This window comes from Lacerta agilis, chromosome 8, assembly GCF_009819535.1.
Source record: "Lacerta agilis isolate rLacAgi1 chromosome 8, rLacAgi1.pri, whole genome shotgun sequence".
NCBI classification, from domain to species: domain Eukaryota; kingdom Metazoa; phylum Chordata; class Lepidosauria; order Squamata; family Lacertidae; genus Lacerta; species Lacerta agilis.
Window position 1 is genome coordinate 18,677,353 of NC_046319.1, and position 17,748 is coordinate 18,695,100.

Genomic DNA, 17,748 nt, shown 5'->3' on the forward strand with positions numbered 1-17,748 from the left:
TACTCCAGTCAGTGGCAAGCAGGTAGAGGGAGCTAAAGGGAGCTGCTATTTGCATTTCCCACAATGCCTTAGAGCAGTGCAATACCTGGGGAATTGTAGGAAATCGAAACGGCAGCTTCCAGATGCCCAGCCCACATTAGGATACTATTGTTTCCAAGAAGCCCCACTAGGCCTCCTCTAGCAGATGGAAGGCATGGCTTTTATCACGCCTGGTGTGGATTCGGCCTGGAGGACAGAGAGGTGATATGACAGCCATCTTCAAATATGGGAAGGGCTGTCAAAGGGAAGATGGCTCCAGCTTGTTTTCTGCTACTCCAGAGAGTAAGACCCGAACCAATGGATTCAAATGACAAGAAAGGAGATTCTGGTTGAGCATTAGGAAGAACTTTATGATGGTAAAAGCTGCCTGACAGTGGAACCGGCTCCCTTAGAAGGTGGTGGACTCTCCTTCAGTGGAGGTTTTAAAGCAGAAGTTGGATGGCCATCTGTCAGGGGTGCTTTAGTGTTGATTTCTGCATTGCTAATGGGGTTGAACTAGATGTCCCTTGGGGTTCCTTCCAGCTTCACAGTGCTATGATTACAAGTCATTTAAGACGGAAGGAAGGAAGGAAGGAAGGGAAAGAGGGGGGGGGGAAATGTATCTCCAATCTACTTCTTTAGGTAAGTGACAGGTTCAAGGAAACCTCAGCCATAGCCCCATATTGATTTTGGGCCATTTTCAGTTGTCCAGTCATTTCAACCAGACACCTGGAATGGACTCTGAAGAAGCTCCAGTCCCTGAAACTGGCGAACATAATCTGTTCTCTCTACCCCTCCCACACTCGAGTTTTCACTCGGCTCTAAATTTCATGTATGAAGCATTGCAAATTGAACGGCACAGACAAACGCCATGCTTTTCAGCGGATTCACTTCACTCAATTCACCTGCAAGGCGTCATGTTCTAAGTAATCGAGTGACGACAAATCAAATGCAGTTTGTGCTTGTGTGAACAAACCGCTCTGGGAGAGCCCAGCAGTCTTGATGGATTTATTTCACACACACAGAGAGAGAAAGGGTGAAGGATTGGCTGCCTTTTTCACTAGGGCTCAGCTGTCTCTGTGATGGAGTGCTGCCCTCTAGAGGAGTTATGGTTCATGGGCCCCAAAGACTCTCATTCATTTAATTCTGCTTGGTTGGGTTTTTTTGTTGTTGTTTTTTGTTTGTTTGTTTTGCATCAGCAGAGCTGATTCATAGCACTTGTTCATTTTTTATTTTATTTTTTAAATGTATTGAAGTCAACATGAGTCTACTCGTTCCGTGTCCCGGTTCCCAGCCAGGTTGGCACCATGGGACCCATGACATTCAGTGACACGTTATGTGAACATGTTATTGTGAACAAGTCCTGTTCAGGGTGTGTGTGTGTGTGTGTGTGTGTGTGAGAGAGAGAGAGAGAGAGAGAGAGAGAGAGAGAGAGAATAATACATCCAATTACTTATTATAATTGCCTTTAGTTCATGTTTTAACATATTTATTTTGAAACAATGAACAATGCATATTTGTCATAGTGTTACCCAAGTATTTAACTTTTTTTCCAATTTGAAGTCTTGTTTTCTCCAGCAAAACCTTCTGCTTTTCTGTTGTCATATTCATTGTTAACGTTTTCATTTTCTGGTGGTTCATCTTAAAACCTGCTAATGTACCAAACTCATTTAGTTTGTCTGTAAGAGTTCCTACTCCCTGCAATGGGCTTTCCAGAGATAACATTGTCATCAGCATATGCTCTTAGTTTGTACTTAGTTTCTTTTTAAATCTTTATTCCCTCAATTCTCTCATCTTGCCTAATGTCTCTAAGCAGCAGTTCTAGGACCAGAATGAAAAGTAGCAGGGATAACGGGCATCCTTGCCTTGTTCCCTTCTGTAAATCCAATTGGGGGAAGATAGCTCTCAGACCTCTTTTTCCACCACCCCAGCCTGAGTACACTCCCATTATCCTCAGATTCCCCTGTAGCTCCACAACCACGCAAGGCCATGTGGCTGCAGAGTTGTCTATAGGCCCTTGTAAAACAGCATCCCTGGGGAACAGAGCTGGAGCCACTGGGGAGAAGGCCCTGTCAATCTTCTTAAGCTTTTCTGGGACAATAACTTCCCTTCCTCAGCTCTCAGCCCCCCCCCCCGGGGGGGGGGGTCTTGCTTTGCTCGCCCTGGGCTTGGCTCTGCTTGACCTGACCTGACCCTTGCTTCTGCTTCCCTCTGAGCCCCAGGAGAATGGGATATTGATAATGCTTTCTCTTCAAAGCTCATTGTAAGATAAATTGCCTTTTGTCCTCACAACATTCCTGTGATGTAGGTTAGGCTCCCTTGCTGCAGAGCTGGTGCGGTGCAGTGGGTGGAGTGCCAGACTAGGACTTGGGAGACCAGGGTTCAAATCCCAACTCGGCCATGAAGCTCACTGGGTGACCTTGGGGCCAGTCACTGCCTCTCAGCCTAACCTACCTCACAGGGTTGTTGTGAGGATAATCTGGGGAAGAGGAGAACCATGAACGCCACCTTGAGCTCCTTGGAGGAAAAGGTGGGGGTACAAAATGCAATAAACAAAAATAAACAAAATGCCAAGGGTCATCTGGTGAGCATTGTGGGGCATGAACACTTAGTATTCCCAGCCCTAGTCTGCTCATGACACCAGGGATTGAGAGGCTTATATGAGCAACTTTTTGAAAACAAAACTAGAACCCCAAGATTCTAGGTTGAAATAGTGGCTCAGGTGCAAATTGATGGCTAAAGTAGAACAAAGAAAGCTGCCATTTACCAGGTCAGGCCATTGGTCCATCCAGCTAAGTATTGTCTACCCTGGTGGACAGCTGCTCTCCTCCATGGTTTCAGTTTGGGAACACTCCCAGCCTTACTGGAAGATGTTGGGGGTGGAAGCTGAAGTCTCCCGCCTGAAGTGTTAAGAAACCTACCATTGTGTCATGCGCAGAAGCAGTTGCCTACCACACACCAGGAGCCACACACTGGGGTGACCTGCATGTGCTAAAAAACCAAAAACAAATCTACATTAGAGTTGCAAAAGAACTGCATCTCTTAACACTACAACTGGCCAGGAGAGTTCCACACAGACTTGGTGAAAGGGAGCCAGGTAACATTCACCTTTTGCATCCAAGGAATGCTGGGAGACAAATATTTAGCAGAAAACTAATTTGGTTGTAGTGCAAAACGTCTTGTCAGGTTGCCAAAGGCTGTTCTGTCAACTTATGCACAGCACCAGACTGGCACTCAATATTCCAACCCCCTCCCAAACTTGCCCTTAATTTGCTGCCTTTAATTTGCATGAGAAATTTCCTCTCCGTGATGAAAATTGTCCCCTTCCTATGAATCAACTAAAGCTCTAGTTGCCTAGTCTTATCAATTATAACGATGGAAACTTGCTGTCCTTTTAAAGCAGGGCTACTAAAATGAGTCCTCCAGGTGATGCTTTTGCTCCCATCAGTTCCAGCCAGCGGGGCTGATGTTCAAGGAGGATGGTGGCCATTGCAATCCAGCAAACATCTGGAGGGTCATTGGTTCCCGATTCCTGTTTTAGCGTGTCCCCTCTCCTCAATCACATGAACTTAATTGATACAAATCTTCTGAAACATTTCCTAGGGATATTGTGTGCTGTTTTTAAATGGCCTGGGCTCCCAAGCAACTGGATGTAAGGTTGCAAGTTGGGGTACCGGTGTGTAGTAGCTAGATCCCAAGAAAGCCAGCACATCTCATGAGTTGGATCCAAAGCGTTAGTGTTTAAGCTTCCCCCCCCCCAGGCCCCCAGCAGAGAGAGACAGCTGGAATCTCTTAGGGTCATGGGCCACATTCAAGAGAAGAGGATACCTTCTTCTTGCCTTGGAAAGTGTAGTTGTTGGAGTGTCTGGCTAGGAATGGGGAGACCCAGGTCCCAATCTTCACTCGGGCATGATACTTAGGACAGTCACTGTTTCTCTGCCTGACCAGGATAAAAATAGGGAAGGAGAAAGACCACGTATGCTGTCTTGGACTTCTTGGAGGGAAAGGTGGGGAATAAATGTCATAAATAAATAACTTGCCAGTTAATTTCAACTCTGAGAGACAGAGAGGGATTAGTAGCTATCCTGGCCCTGAAGGCTAAAGCATATGGGCTACCAACCTTAAGAGGGTGGCTACTTGCGTAGCAGATTTCTTCTTTTCATTTTACGTAATGCAGCTCCTTTTGCTGCATAGTCCTTGCACGTAGGCTTTCCTTCAGCTAGGCCTTCCTGCTCCCTCGGTCAATCTGAAGCAGGCTTGCTAGTATCATTTCCTGACCTGATTCTTGGTGGCAATTGTGAACAAGGCAGAACAGCTGAGTAATGTCTCATCTCGTACTGATTTCCTCTTAGCTCTTTTCATTGTTTATGAAGATGCAGGAACACATTTCTTCCCACTGAAGTCCATTTAGGGTAGAGATCTTTTTCTCTCTGTATCTTCAATAATGATGTTTTGATTAGCACCAGGTTGTTTCTCTCCCTCCCCACCCCCCCCTTTAATGGCACCCATTCCATCCAGGGGATAATCTGTCACCCGAAATGAATAATGCAACGTGGCAAGCTTTAGAAATGGAAATGGGGAGGGCTGAGAACGCAGTCTTTAGTAGCTGACTTTGTTGGATTTTTATTAGCTTTCTTTCCAAATTGTTTATTAATGACTCTGGCTTCCATAGCCGAATGCTCACAGTTAATGAGGAGGCCAGGTGAGTGAGATTTCCGAGAGGCGCGCAGCTTCCATTGGCTGCCGGCATGAGGTGACTAGAGCATAAAATGCACACAGGTGATTTCTGCCTCCCTTACACAGTGCCAGCGATCTTGTTTTCCATAATAAAATGAAGCACTTTTTAATAACCAGGAGGTTTCATATGAAAATACCTCTCTCTTTTTAATTCCACACCCCCTGTCCCCTGGACTCGCGTATATGTAAATTTCATAATGTGTTGTTTCTAAAGATGTACTAAGCCTGCCACGCTCGGAACAGCTCAACTCATAAGTGCTCCTGGTCTCTTTCCCAGAGCTTTTAACCAGCCGCCCGGGGAGGGGGGTGGCTTCAGGAAAGCTGTTGTATGCAAAATGCATTGCAGAGGTTTTGCTGGCATACATTTAAAACAGGACTTACGGGAACCTGTGGCCCTCTGGAAACTTTTGCTGGACTCCAACTCCCATCATCATCATCACCACCACCAGCAAACATAGCCAAATATTTGGGGGCTGAAGGAATTGTAGTCCAGCAATTTCTGGAACGTCATGGGTTCCTTGTGAGTTCCTGTTTCTTGGCAGACCGCAACAGAACTATTCCAAGCAAGGATGCCATCTTTGCAGTAGCAACTCGGAAAAAACCCATCACAGTTTTCTACAGATGTCGGCAAAGACAACAGCATTTAAACATTGTTGTTAATCTTGGTTTGTACTGGTCATTATCAGTGACATGTATATTATTGGTGATCTTATTAGCATTACGTTTTGTCTCTGCTACTTTTTGTGCTTGTCCTACCAGGCATCCAGATTTGCTACTGATTTGTGCTTGTACCAATTTCTGGTGTTTGCTAGGCGCTGTAGCTTTTGCCCATTTGCTGCCATACAGGGTTGTTGTGAGGATAAAAAGCTGGTATAAACTGCCCTGCGCTTCCTAAAGGAAAGGTAGAATAAAAAAGCATTCTACTTTTTTTTCAAAAAAAGAAAAATATATATTAAAAGATGACTAGGGAGGTATTCTTTCTGTAGGAGGCATACAACCTAATGAAATGGCACTTTCATACTCTGGTACCAGGAAGAATCGGAAAGTCTGAAATGCTATGCAAGAACGTTTAAAATAGTGTATTCTGTGTACATCTGTCAGGCTGTCCTCCTGCCTTCCTGTCAGTCCGTCTCGTCATTGACAGTCTTGCATGTTGTCCTTCTTTGCTATTGTAGAACAAACATGAGGAGGATGTGGAATCCGGGGAGGATGCTGTCATCAACAAACGGCACAACCGATCGCTGATGGGGAGTTTTTCCAAACGCAAGGTTATTCATTTATTCATAGGAATAGACACAAATTATCCTGCTTTCCCTGCAAATGTTCAAACATCCACGCCATTTAAAAATTTAGAACAGAAAGGGGCAACCAGTAAGGGATCTCATAGTGAATATGATGTCACAGTGCTATGCAGCCTGTCATGGTTGTCATGGCTCCACCCTTCATTTTCTCTTAAGCACACTTTCTTTAGATTGAAACTGACATGAGACTGATGTACATTCCAAAGTAACACCAATGTGGACCTCAAAGCTACATTTAAGAGCAGGGTTGTGCTGAGTGTTCCCCCCCCCTCCATGTTTATTTTTGCTCGGAGGGGAGATAAAGTCCTGAGAATCGCTTACATTTTTATGGGAAAGGTTTTGAGGTGCAAATGTTGCCAAAAAAAATTGGTGCTGCTGTGGTGTCATTTTTCCCCCTTCCCAGAGTGCCCCCCAGGCAATCAGGGATCACATAAGGAACATAATGGGCTCCCTGGTTGTCACTTTTGAAATTTGCCCCACATGAAAGCAGGGAAGTTTGGGGGACACCTGCATGGAAACATCCAAAAGTGGTTGTACAAACTAGTACAAACTATGACCCTACCGGCAGTGTACATTTAAAGTAGTACCCTATCACTTTAAGCAGTCATGTCTTTCCCCCAAATAATTCTGGGAACTGTAGTTTGTTGAAGGTGCTGAGAGTTGAGACACCTATCCTTCCCCCTTAGAGTGGCTGGGGAGACCCGGCCAGATGGGCGGGGTATAAATAATAAATTATTAGAGAGCTACAGTTCCTAGCAGGGCTGGCACACTCATGGGGCAAGGTGAGGCAAATGCCTCAGGCAGCAAGTTCCACAGGACACCACAGCCTGATGCTGAGCTTTCTTCCCACCTTGTTTTTGATGTAGATATTACCTCAGCTCTTCTTCCCTGGTGGGCATTTTGGGAATCTGCTTCAGGTGCTGAAATGTCTTGGGCTGGCTCTGATTCCTACAGTTTCCTGGGAGGGTTAAACCACTTTTGGAGGAGATTAGGGTTTCTCCTAACAACTCTCAGCAACATTAGCAAACCACAGCTGTCAGGAATCTTTGGAAGCAGTTGGTTAGAGTGTGCTGCTGATAACACCAAGGTTGCAGATTCACTTCCTGTAAGTGAATATTCCTGCATCGCGAGAGGGGGTTGCCCTATGATCCTCAGGGCTCTTCCAACTCTATGATTCAAGACTGATCTATGATTCTGTTACAGGTAGGTAGCCGTGTTGGTCTGCCATAGTCAAAACAAGATAAAAAAAATAAAAAAAATCCTTCCAGTAGCACCTTAGAGACCAACTAAGTTTGTTCTTGGTATGAGCTTTCATGTGCATGCACACTTATTCAGAGTATCTGAAGTATCTTGTATCTGAAGAAGTGTGCATGCACACGAAAGCTCATACCAAGAACAAACTTAGTTGGTCTCTAAGGTGCTACTGGAAGGATTTTTTTTTTGACTATGATTCTGTGAAATGCAAATAGGGCCAATGTTAGGATAATTGTCTCCACAAATACTATTATTGTTAATGTTATCTGTTGCTCGTTGTTACAGCAGTTTCAGTGTGCACTGTGTTGTAGAGTGTTTCATAAGAAGAAAATACACATCTCTGCCCTAGCCTTTTTGTTTTTATTTTCTTCAATACAATTTTACATACCAGAACAAAATAGCTCTAAATAGTTTGCAAAAAGCCATTCAGTTAAAATACCAATAAAACAAATTTCATGACAACATTTATATTATAAACTAATTATTATTCTTATTTTTTTAAAAAAATAGATGCACTAAAATCAGGTGTCAAAAATCCACACTAAAATTACATGCCTGAATAGGCTTGCTGGAAGAAGAAAAAAGGTTTTTTTTAACAGGCTCTGAAAACAATACAGTGCCTTATATCAATGGGCAAAGAGTTCCAACACACCAAAGGATCAATTCTTTGCAAGTTCAAGTTGAACCACAATGTTGCCAGTATTGGTTTGAACTTGCTATCAGAATGCAAGGACCCTGTTCTCTCATTCTCATCAAATGCCTTTTATACATCTCTCCGGTTGGCCAACTCATGTTGGCCTAGTAAAACAGAAAGTAGATACTGCAAGCATGAAGTCTGCCACTTCCCCTGGTGTACACTATGAGGAAATCGTGCCTTCATCATGCTGCTTTCCAACTCTCTTACAAATAACAAGTGGAACCTACCACAAAATGTTGCAGTGAGGGAGTGCTGCTGTACAGGGTTTGGGACATGCCCATTTCCAGGATACTCCATTCCAACCCCCTCCCTACGACAGCCAGTTGGGATTCCAGGCCCACTGAGCATGCTCAGTCCTCATTGGGTGGCTTTGAGGGTGGGGTGGAGATCTTCCTCTCAGGGTGCTCTTCCTCCTGAATATTTTTGTACTTCTGCAAACTATGGGGCTCCCTCAAGCTTTCCAGTGCCTCTCTCTTATATATGGTTGTTGTCATATGGCTGTGTAGGCAAACGGCATTCACACTGGAAAGATTCTCTCCCCGAAGCACAGTCTCTCCGAGGAGTTACCTGTGCCTTGTGGTATGTTTCCATTTGATAAGATGGGCCTCTGTATCCACACCTGGGCCTGCATGGATATATGCAAATGTCACCTGTGGCTTGCTTTAACTCTGGATGTGTCTCCCCAATTGGTGCAGAAGAAAGGAAGCAAACTGAAAAGGGCATCAAGTCTGGAAGAGGGTGAGGATGACCTTGACTGTCAAGGGAACTTAGCCAGAGGCTCGGTACATTACAGCAAGTAAGTGGCAATGCCCTTTCTTTGAACAGATACAGGTGCAGAACGACTTTGCCTAAATGGACTGGTTTCTTGATCAAGTCTAACCGGATGGGACAGAGACAGTGAAATGGAATGGGTTTAGGGCAGTGTGTGTGTGTGTGTGTGTGTGTGTGTGAGAGAGAGAGAGAGAGAGAGAGAGAGAGAGAGAGAGATGTTTGTAGGCCTTGTGACTGCAGATAATTTTTAAAACATACAGACCTAGGGGAAAAGAGCTCAGGATTTTCTGAGCCAGAGCTCAAGTCTGGAGCATCAAGAGTAAAACATGACTTTCCACATGAGCAAAGAGCATTTAACTCACTACCAGCTAACCACATCCTCCTGCCATACCTGAAGGGTGGAGGATGGTCTGGAGCAGGCATAGGCAAACTCGGCCCTCCAGATGCTTTGGGACTACAACTCCCATCATCCCTAGCTGATAGGACCAGTGATCAGGGATGATGGGAATTATAGTCCCAAAACATCTGGAGGGCCGAGTTCATGCCTATGCCTGGTCTGCATAAAAATCTGAAGCTGCCTTAAACTGATTTAGACCATTGGCTCATCTAACTCAGCATTGTCCACACTGACTGGCAGGGTTTAAGAAAAAGGGTCCTTCCCAGCTCCACCGGGAGGTGCTGGGGCTGTACCTGGGACCTTCTGCATGCACAGCAAATGTTCCACCACTGAGCTCCAGCCCTTTAGCTAAGACATAGAAAGCTGCCTTATCCCGAGTCAGACCATTGGTCCATCTAGCTCTCTATTGCTTACACTAGCCTTTCCCAAACTTGGGTCTCCAGCTGTTTTCAGACTACAGTTCCCATCACCCCTGACCATTGGTCTTGCTAGCTAGGGATGATGGGAGTGGTAGTCCAGAAACAGCTGGAGACCGAAGTTCGGGGAAACCCTGGTTTACACCAACTGTCAGTGGCTTTCCGGTGTTCAGGCAGAGGTCTTTCCCACTCCTGGCCTTACCTGAAGATGCTGGGAGGGGAGGGGGTGAACCTGGGACTTTCTGTATGCAAAGTAGGTGTTTTTGTCACTTGAGCTGCAACCAGGTGAAGTATCTGGGCAAGATGGAGTTCCACCATGCTTTTCTTTATTCCAATCTGTGATTAAATCTCCGGAGTCCAGATAATCCACCTACCTACTCACTCAGGGCTGATCCAAGATGTTTTGCTGCCCGTGGTGCAAGACAACATAGGGCCACCTCACCTTGTTCCTCATTCAGAAGCTGACCAGATTGATAGTTGACTCTTACTTCAGCCTTGGTGAGGGGACATGGACGTCCACCATCTCGGAGAGCACCAGGCTAACTTGGGCATACACAGCTCTATCCTGCGACACCTCGCCACCATTCCCTTCCCCCAGAATCTGCAAACTACCTCATGCGAGGGCCGGCCCTGCATGCGCTTCATGGCTAGAGATGTGAGAAGGTATCCTTTCTCCTTCTGCCCTGCATTTCTCACATGGAGCACAGTTTCCCTTTCACTGCACTTCATCTCCCACCCACAACTACATCATTTCTTTTGCTTCTCTGCTGTGGTAGAATTACATGAGTTGTTAGGCAAGTTGCATTGACTGGGATTCAACTTGTGAGTCCCAACAGTGGAAGCCATGTGCACCCTAAAATTGGCTTGGGGTGGCGAATGGGAGAACTCCTGGAACAGGAAGAGGGAGGAATTGATCCATCTAGCAAGCTGCGAATGCTAGCCATGACAGAACAATTGCTTTGTGACGTTAAATCCCACCCCCCATCACCATTATTTTGTTCCACTCCATTAATTTCAGTGCAATGGAAACACAATGCAAATAGAGGACATGTGGACATGATCAATTACATATTGTTTGCAGATTGAAAGCAACAGCAGCAGCAAATACTGATTGTATTTGCGGGATTGATTTCCATTCTGGACATAGGGTGAAGGAACACATATTGGCAATTTCCATTCCTGTTTCTTCAACATCCCTATCCATGATTGAAGTGGACTGGTTTGTGCAAATTGCACACAGACTGCCTCATCCACAAAACTCCAGACACAGAGTATACATGCTTGTGGTCATTCCCAGTCAGAGTAGACCATACTGAGCCAGATGAACTGAATTGGTGCATAGTAGCTCTTCAAACACCTGTTATGAGCGTCTGTAGTTGAGCAATAGAGCACATGATTTTGTGTGCAGAAAGTCTCAGGTGCTGTTTGGTGCTAAGGTTTAATCAGAACAGCTCAGAGTTGATTTGACAATGACAACATTTTGTGTTCTATTTCCATGGGTACCTACTGTTTCACCAACTCCCACACGTGTTGCTTCCTCCTCCAGTCCTTTGTTTGCTTGTTTCTTGTCACTGCTGAGGATTTCTATTCTCTTAATTCCCCAAAACCCCTGGATCGGAACTGACGAGCGCAATGTGCTTTGTTCCCATAGAACAAACCGACAGAAGAAAACCATGAAATTATCCCGAGCGCTCTCCGACCTGGTGAAATACACTAAATCCGTTGGGATCCACGACGTAGAATCTGAAGGTAGGTAGCCTGCTATAAGGATGAAATAAGAAGGGAAAACTGTGGGTAACCTTGCAGGTATACACTGCAGTACTGGGCACTTGTGTCTAGAAGCAGGGATGGGGAAGAATGCCTCAGTTTCTTTTCCACTCTGTATTTATCACATGCAGCCCTGTTTCTGTTCTGCTGCAGCTCATCTTCCACCCAAAACTATGTTATTCATCTCTGTCTGCCGTGGCAGAATTATGTAACAAGTATAATTTACATTGTTGCTATGTTGCTCCACCGCATTCATTTTTGCGTAAAGGAAATGCAATGCAAATGTGTAGTCCCTTGCGAACCGCAAGCGGAAACATCTGTGAATACCAGACGTATTTGTTAAATAACTAAAAGAGGCAATGCACTCTCCCCACGTTCGTTCCAGTCTCTTCCAGTTGGCAAGTCTCCTCTTTCAGCGAAACGAAAGCTCACCAGATCCTCCAGCAAAAGCCGGCCCAGTATCTGCGCTTCAACCAACACCAGCTGTCGCGAATCTACCCTTCCTCCTACCGCGTGGACTCCAGTAATTACAACCCTCAGCCCTTCTGGAATGCTGGGTGCCAATTGGGTAAGGAGGAGCCAGAGGCAAGGCTTTGAGGAACGAGGAAGGTAGATGGGAAAGCAGAAACGTTTTGCTGTCAGTAGGATGCTGTTTTGCCTACAAAGCCTGCTGTGTTTAAAACAAAGTGGAAACTTACTTTGAAGCAGCTTATTTTTCCACAGAACCTTCATCCAATTTCTGGGGCCGAAACTTCTCCTGGTGAACTTTTCATTGTGCGACTAACACATAAGTAGATCTGCGCGGTAGCCTTTCTAGGACATGGTCACAAATGGTCACCTGTACTATGTCCCCCAATTTCAGCCAGTTGCCATGCGCAGCTTTTCTTCTGGAAACAAGAACAAAACCGCCTGCAGCATAATATGACCCTGGAATGCATTTAATTCTGCATTTGGGGTTCATTTACTACCATAGCCCATATTAGCAGATTGGGGTAGTAAAAACACCCTACAGGCTTTATTATTATTATTATTATTATTATTATTATTATTATTATTAAGGATTTTCTTGTTTTACAGAGGTATATACAATGTCTCTCTCGTATTTTTCCATGTAACATTTTTACACATCAGTTTCGTTTGTTGAGACATTAGGAAGAAAAGGGGGAGAGAGGTGGGCAGGATGGAGAGATGGGTGGGGTGGCGCGGCGATGTTTCTACTTTACGCCAACCCGACCTCTCTCGCCACCAAAGGAACACAAGCGAACAACAGAGAACCTGTACAAACGACGCTGACACCAAAAAACCCTACAGGCTTTTCATAGACAAATGGGTCAGGGAAAAGTCGAGAAATTAGCAAGTGACCTTTGATTAAAAAAAAAAGTGTTACCTGTTCTGGATGGAGTTGCACTCCCTCTGAAGGAGCAAGTGTGTAGCTTGTGGATCCTCCTGGATACATCTTTGTTACTAGAGGCCCAAGTGGCTAGTGTGTGTCTTTTACTAGCTTTGTCTAGTTCACCAACTGCAGCCATTCCTGAATAGGAACAGCATGTAGTCCATGCATTTGTAACCTCAAGGCTGGATTACTGTACTGCTCTGCATGCGGGGCAGCCCTTGGCTCTGGTTCGGAATTCCCTCAAATCATAGCCTTCTGCAGGAAAATAGGTCTTAGCATAAAATTACAACATTTCCGCTAAAAATAGGAACCCGTTAAAACCTCCTTGAAGTTGCTTTCGCGGGAGGTAATTATTTCCTTGGCAATATTGAATTAAGTACTCCCTGAATTTATTTCTATATTCGCTTGCAATTCTTGCTCTCAGATAAGATGTTAATTTTACCATTGCTGCCAAATCCCAAACTTTATTAATTGGGTGGCCTATCACTCCTTTGCAAATTTGCATGCTTTAGCATATTCCGTTTCCTCTGCTTTCTTCTGCCCTTTTCTGTGCAGTGTGCTGATTCAGCTCCATCCCTCAAAAGTGAGAAAAGTAGCTGGACGCCACAGCTCTTCACATCAGGGATATTGTGCAAAATGATATATATGTATATATAGATAGATATATTTACTCGCTGTGAGTTTTCTTTTTTCTGCCTGGATCCATGGCATCAAGAAGTCTGTCCAGTCACTTTCGCCTTCAAACGTGACTGTATCTCATTTTGCTCTGAAGCTTTGCTTTTAGAAATGCGTTCTGCAATTTTTCAACTCCCCCCCCTCTCTCTTTCCACCCTTCCAAATATTGCAGTTGCTCTAAACTACCAGTCAGAGGGGAGAATGCTTCAGTTGAACCGCGCCAAGTTCAGTGCCAATGGAAACTGTGGCTATGTCCTCAAACCCAAGTGTATGTGTCAAGGTAAGGGGAATGTAGATTTTCAGCTTTAACTAATGATGGTACCATTATTACAAGTGTGCGCTGCAACAAAATGTTGTCGTGCATTTTCACCTTTTAAACAGGAGTGTGCCTGTTCATGGTTGTAGCTAGTCAACCGCGTTGTCCCCAAGGACCCCTCCATTTCCTTTCCTACCCCTAGTTTCTCAACTGACATTTAGCATTCTGTGGCTACAGAGCATATTCAGTTGTCATTGGACTGTTTGGGTGAGGAGGTATATGAATGATTGTGCATCCAGATTTCCAGAGGGCAATTTATTTCAGCTCCAGCCCATGGCTTCAAGCAGTATAAGATAGCAGGGTGTGCTGAATTTTTCAACTTTCAAATTCCAAAAATAAGGGGTGCTAAAATGTTGCTACATGACCTGGGAATTCAAAAGGTATTTTGGTTAAATTAATATAATATAGTTTTGTTTGGTAAGTATAATGTTTGTAAAATTGCATAGAAATCATTAAAAATGATTGCCAATTACTTGAAGTTATATTATATATTAATATTGCTTATTTATTATGATTGTTTTCAGAAGGTAAAATTAAAATTTAGTTTTCCAAAAGCAGTTTATGTGCTTCTTCATCAAACATAGGCTTACCAAGCTTCATTGTTGTCCAGATTTGATTCCTCACACCAAAGAACGTATTTTTAAGACTCCTCACTGAAGAAATTTGCAAAAAATAAAATTTAAAAAAATGGAGGCAAAGGCGAGCAGTCAATGTTTAAAGAGAAATGTATAACAAATTTGGAATCTGGAATGCATATGTAAAGATTTTAAAGTTTAATTTTATATTTTAAAAAATTGATTCCGAAAAGAAATTTGCAAACATAAAGTTTCACTGTCTGAAATGACACATCCCAATAAGATAGGAAGATAGGAATCTGCCTTCTACAGAGTCAGACCATTGATCCATCTACCTTAGTACTGTCTGCACTGACTGGCAGAGGCTCTTCCGGCTTTCAGACCGGGGCCAATTCCCAGCTCTAGCTGGAGATTCCAGGGTCTGAACCTGAGACTTTCCTGTATGCAATGCAGATGCTCTAACACTGGGCTGCAGCCCTCCCACAAAGATAAGGAATGATAAATGTAAGCAAACGCCCATGTTCCTAAAGCTAACTAATGGATGCAGACCATTGGCTCATCTATACCTGTGCAGTTTCCCCTGGCCAGCAACCGATCTCCAAGGTTTTGGGCTTGGGACATTCCCCAGACTAGCTGGGTATGCTAGGAATTGAACCCGGGGGCTTCTGCATGCAGAGCAGATGCTCTACCCTGCAGGTTTTCAAAATCCCTTCAATCCAGATTGTGCTCCATTCCTCGTTCACACTGAGCCTTTCCTTGCTTTGTGGCTCACCTGTGATGGATCTGTGTGTTCCTTCACCTACTTAAGACCCGTTATCTGCTCTCCTGCACATGGCAGCTAAAGCAGGCATTTTGAACAGGGCTGAGCCACTGGCATTGCCTTCACACTGTGCTTTATTGTCTTGGTTGTCTGCAAGCCGCTGGGCTCTGATTAAATTAAATGAAATCTTGCTGTCTTGGCTCGGCTGACAAGCCTCTTGTCCTCTCTGCTGCCTGTGTTTCTACAAAACGAGAGATGTGCACTTCTTGTTATCCCTGTATCTCATCACAGGCTTGGAAGAATTAGTCTGTGTCATTAACTTCGAATTTACTGCCTAACAAGGCAGCTTCTTTCTCGCCTTTTGCTGGCCTGTAAACGGCATTTTGTGTTTGTCTGGTTGTAATTCAGTAGCCGATCTGTGATTGCAATAATAAAGACTGATTGATTGACTTCTCCTTTCTCTCCACTGCCCACTGCCCAGGAGAAAGAATCGTATCTGTTTGATTTTTTTACATTCTAGACTAACAGCCTCATTTGCAGCAGCACTGCTTGGGAATTCCAGCAAAACCCAAACAGATCAATGCCGTTTCAAAATGAGCGCAGTTGGGAGAGTTTCCGTTTGCAGAGTAGACAACAGTCTGGCTCAGTATTAAGGGAGCTTCCTATGCCAATGGGTCGGCGTGTCCGGAAGTTGATGCACGTATTGCACAACTTAGCTCTCCCTTACATCTCTGCATATGTTCTGCGAACCCTTCTCAGGGATCTTCAACCCAAATTCCGAAGACCCACTGCTTGGCCAGATGAAGAAGCAGCTCGTGTTACGAATTATCAGCGGGCAGCAGCTTCCCAAGCCCAAGGACTCCATGCTGGGAGACAGAGGAGAGGTACGGACCTGGAAAGAGAGGTGCAGAGAGATCTGGGGAGAGCACTGTGATAATCTGCTAGCAACGCAGCCACTGTGTGCTGAGAGCCCTCTGGCAGTGGGTGTCAGAACCAATTGCTGTAGGCAGAGTCTTGGTGCCAGTGACTGCCACAGCTCCACTCGCTTTTACAACTTGCCTTTATTTAAGCCCAGCCTCCAGTACTACTAAGTTAAGTGGAATTGTTAAGTGGAAAAAGACAATCACAAGTGGCGATGGGCGAGAATTTCGATTCCATTCTCACTTAAAGGCAAACTTACATCAATGGCACTTTCTGAAACACCGGGGAGAACTTTCTGGTGGTAAGAGCTGTTTGACAGTGGGATGGACTGCTTCGGAAAATGGTGGGCTCTCCTTCATTGGGGGTTTCTAAACAGAGGTGGGGTGGCCACTTGTCAGGAATACTTTAGTTGAGATCCCTGCGTTGCAGAGGGTTGGGTCAGATGACCCTTGGGGGTCCCTTCCAACTCTACAGTTCTATGATTCTATGAAACAATGCTCAGAGTGAAACACAACCATCCTTCAGAATTTGCCCTTCTGCTAATTTTGCAACCAGCCAAGTAACATGTGCAAACCCACATATGTCAAGAGTAGAGTGTGCATATAAATGCATGTATTAGTGGAAATGATAAACAAACAAATGCATTACATTAGGGGAAATTGCTTTGAAAAGAATGTGTGTATTATGAGAAATTCACACTAAAACACTTATGGTTTTTTTGCGAGAACATGTATGCATGTATACTCTCTATGCATACACATGTGTGTAATGATTTGTTTGCAGAGTTCTTAAAATGGGCATGGGCTTTTATCTTTGCAGTCCTTTCTGATTACGGGCTTGGATTGGGGCGGAGTGGGGGGGTGGATACTTCCTGCGGCCTCTTTTTTTGGGGGGGGTGTTTGGACAAATTATGCAACACGGTTCTTCCCCCCCCCCTGAGACTAGCAGGTGCTCAGCCTTTTCTCTTTGTGCAAAGAGGGACCGACTTTGCTTTCTTGTCCACAGAGAGTGCCTTTGGGGAGATGGCTGAGCGCTGCCAAGATGCTCAATCAATGTGGCAGGAGCCCTATTCATGCCACTTCACGGGGAAGAAAAGGGGTGGGGGCGGGGGTTGGGAAACACCTCCAAAGGAGAGCCAAGTTTAAACCCAGAAACTCACTGTAAATATTTATAAAGCTGCTGGGTTTGTCAGCCAAGATGGATGGGGCTTCATTAGTGCAACTCTTGGTATGTGCTTGCATAGTGTCAAACCCCCAGTACAGGGTTTTTTATGAGGGTGGGGAGGCAGGATTGGCCTTTACACTTTTTCACTAGGTGCAAAGGGTGAAGGGGAGTCTACTGCGTGGGTCCTCTCCTCTCCGCCCCCCCTTCTCCGGTTGTTAGTTGGTTTCTCAATAGAAAAGCAACTTCAAGTATCCATTCTGAGAGGGTTGGATACTTTTGACTTGACACTGGGTGCAGGATGCTTGAGTACAAAATAAAGGCTCAATGCTGTATTTTCTGAATTTTGATTCCTTTGTGATGTCCACCAGGGTCGTCTTTAGCAGATGCGGCGCCAGGGTGCAAATATCCGCCCAAATTACTACAGATAGTGTTGGGGTGGCCGTAGCTGCGCACTGCCAGCCATCGGGGGGGGGTGGAACTCTCCCCCATGCCGCTGTGGGAGAGTGATCCCCGCAGAGGCTTGGGAGTGAAGTTGCGCCCCTCCCAAGCCTCTGCGGGAGGAGAGCGCAACTTCCCTCCCAAGCCT

General features: G+C 45.0%; 1 protein-coding gene across 5 annotated transcripts in view; it reads left to right on the forward strand.

The window, feature by feature from the left end:
• Positions 1-17,748, forward strand: part of PLCH2 (phospholipase C eta 2) — a 278,707-nt gene that overhangs the window by 233,020 nt on the left and 27,939 nt on the right. For all 5 annotated transcript variants that reach the window (XM_033156392.1, XM_033156394.1, XM_033156393.1 and 2 more), the window contains 6 exons: positions 5,931-6,023; positions 8,703-8,803; positions 11,243-11,340; positions 11,744-11,926; positions 13,599-13,706; positions 15,837-15,961. In XM_033156392.1, coding sequence (XP_033012283.1) covers positions 5,931-6,023; positions 8,703-8,803; positions 11,243-11,340; positions 11,744-11,926; positions 13,599-13,706; positions 15,837-15,961 — 708 coding nt within the window. The remainder of the gene's footprint in view (positions 1-5,930; positions 6,024-8,702; positions 8,804-11,242; positions 11,341-11,743; positions 11,927-13,598; positions 13,707-15,836; positions 15,962-17,748) is intronic.